This window comes from Austrofundulus limnaeus, unplaced genomic scaffold (assembly GCF_001266775.1).
Source record: "Austrofundulus limnaeus strain Quisiro unplaced genomic scaffold, Austrofundulus_limnaeus-1.0 Scaffold483, whole genome shotgun sequence".
NCBI classification, from domain to species: Eukaryota; Metazoa; Chordata; class Actinopteri; order Cyprinodontiformes; family Rivulidae; genus Austrofundulus; species Austrofundulus limnaeus.
The window spans coordinates 60,612-62,615 of NW_013952885.1; the positions used below are offsets into that span (position 1 = coordinate 60,612).

Sequence of the window (2,004 nt, forward strand, 5' to 3'; positions counted from 1 at the left end):
ATGTTGGACTTCCTGGGCTTTAATTGTAACCCAGGTGTCATCAACATACCTGAACCAATGGCTTGGTGGTGTCCCTGTAAAGGACATCACAGCTCTCTTTTCCACCTCCTCCATGTACTTGTTGCCTCCTCCATGTCCTCCAATAGGCTAATCAAGCCTATTGTTAGGCGATGGTCCTCTTTTGCTTCTGACTAACCTGTTTGTCCATGTGGAGGCAGTGCTTAAAAGGCTGAGTTCACCTGAAACTCATCAGACTGAAGAAGTCTCTTGGAGGAGAGACGAAACGTTTCACTAAAGAAGAACCCATCCAGAGGACCTACTTATTATTTTTCTTTTTGATTTTTTTCTACCTGGATTACTGAGATGCATCAGGAAATAATCTGGGACAATTTTAAAATGATGTGCAATATATTTATATATTCTGTTATACCAAATCACTGTTTATATGTCCATAAGTGTAATTATTTTATTCTAGTGTGCTTCTCTTTTATTCACTAATTCTAATGATTTTTTATTTGAAGAGTTGCAGCTTTAATAACTGCAATTTACCACAGGAACCAATAAAGTATTCTGATTCTGGGATCTCCTTAATGGCACTTTTTAAGAAGTCTTAAAAGAACAGAATGTTGCAGCCAGGATATGTGATAATGTGCAATAAGGTTGAGGTTCAGTAACTCATCTGTTTTCTCAGGTTGTGGCTGTTGCAGCTCGGAAGTTGGAGGATGCTCAGGGGTTTGCCAGCAAACACAGCATCCCTAAAGCATATGGCAGCTACGAGGAGCTGGCCAGAGATCCAGACATAGGTCAGAGTCTGTGGATCAGGTTGTTTTGTCTGGTCGTTTGAAACCAAAAAATTAAAATCTATCAACTTTATAAATAAAATTTTAATTCCACTGACTTTGACTGTTTTATAAGACAATATTAGGTCTGTCCTTAAGTTTCACCTCAGTTTCTGTCTTTATGTGCGAGCAGACGTAGTGTACATCGGCGTTATCCACCCGTACCACCTGAAGACTAGTCTGCTCTTTACCAATGCCAAGAAGAACGTGCTGTGTGAGAAGCCTCTGGCCATGAACACCAGGGAGGTGAAAGAGATCCTGGAAGCTGCCAAGAGGAACAACGTCTTCTTCATGGAGGTAAAGATGGAGCCGACTGAAGTGAAGTCCCACAGAACCAGAATCTCTAAATCTAACTAGAGCAAGTTCCTGCATCTCGTGTTCTCTCAGGCGGTCTGGACCCGCTTTTTCCCGGTCTCTGTGGAGATCAGAAGGCTGCTCGATCAGGGGGAGCTGGGCGACGTGAAGATGGTCAGGTCTGAGTTTGGCGTACCGCTGATGCATGTGCCTAGAGCCACCACGAAGGAGCTCGGCGGAGGAGCGTTGCTGGATCTTGGCATCTACTGCCTGCAGTTCATCTGCATGGTGTACAACGGAGAGAAGCCAGAGAGCGTCCAAGCTGCAGGTGTCTGCCTGGAGACAGGTAATAAATCTTCTCTCATGTTGCCTCAGAAGGTGGGCTTGGAGATTGTGTTGAAACCTTTACTTCTAACACGAACATCTACAATCTTCTGTCTGAGCTCCTCTGGCAGCTCTTACGTATAAAAGTCAGCTTAGTGCTCACAGTGACACCAAACTACACAGTAACACGTTTAGTCCCTTTAAAGAAGATGAACTGCTGATAAAAACATTTAATGAACTTCAGATACTAACTAAGGTCCAACTCTTGGTTTGAAACTTGTCTATAGGGCAAAGAATAATTTTCTCTTTAAAGGCACAGTGTGTAGGATTTTGTCAATTCTTTTAGCTGAAATTGAGTTAATCACTAATGACAATAATAAAAAAAACATGTCTAATCATTGCAAAGACCTTGTTTTATTATTTTTACCTTATAAAAAGCTGTTTATATCTCCATGGTCGCGGGTCGCCATTGCAGGCAGCCGCCATCTTGCACCTCCATCTTGTCTACGAAGGCTCATGAAGGACAAACTGCGGTGGCGGCGTCAAA

At 42.8% G+C, this 2,004-nt stretch overlaps 1 protein-coding gene across 1 annotated transcript in view; it reads left to right on the forward strand.

Annotated features, from left to right (window-relative positions):
• The window catches only part of LOC106530000 (trans-1,2-dihydrobenzene-1,2-diol dehydrogenase), a 7,874-nt gene that overhangs the window by 3,124 nt on the left and 2,746 nt on the right, over positions 1-2,004 (forward strand). The window contains exons 2-4 of the mRNA XM_014025546.1: positions 692-803; positions 973-1,136; positions 1,227-1,479. Coding sequence (XP_013881000.1) covers positions 692-803; positions 973-1,136; positions 1,227-1,479 — 529 coding nt within the window. The remainder of the gene's footprint in view (positions 1-691; positions 804-972; positions 1,137-1,226; positions 1,480-2,004) is intronic.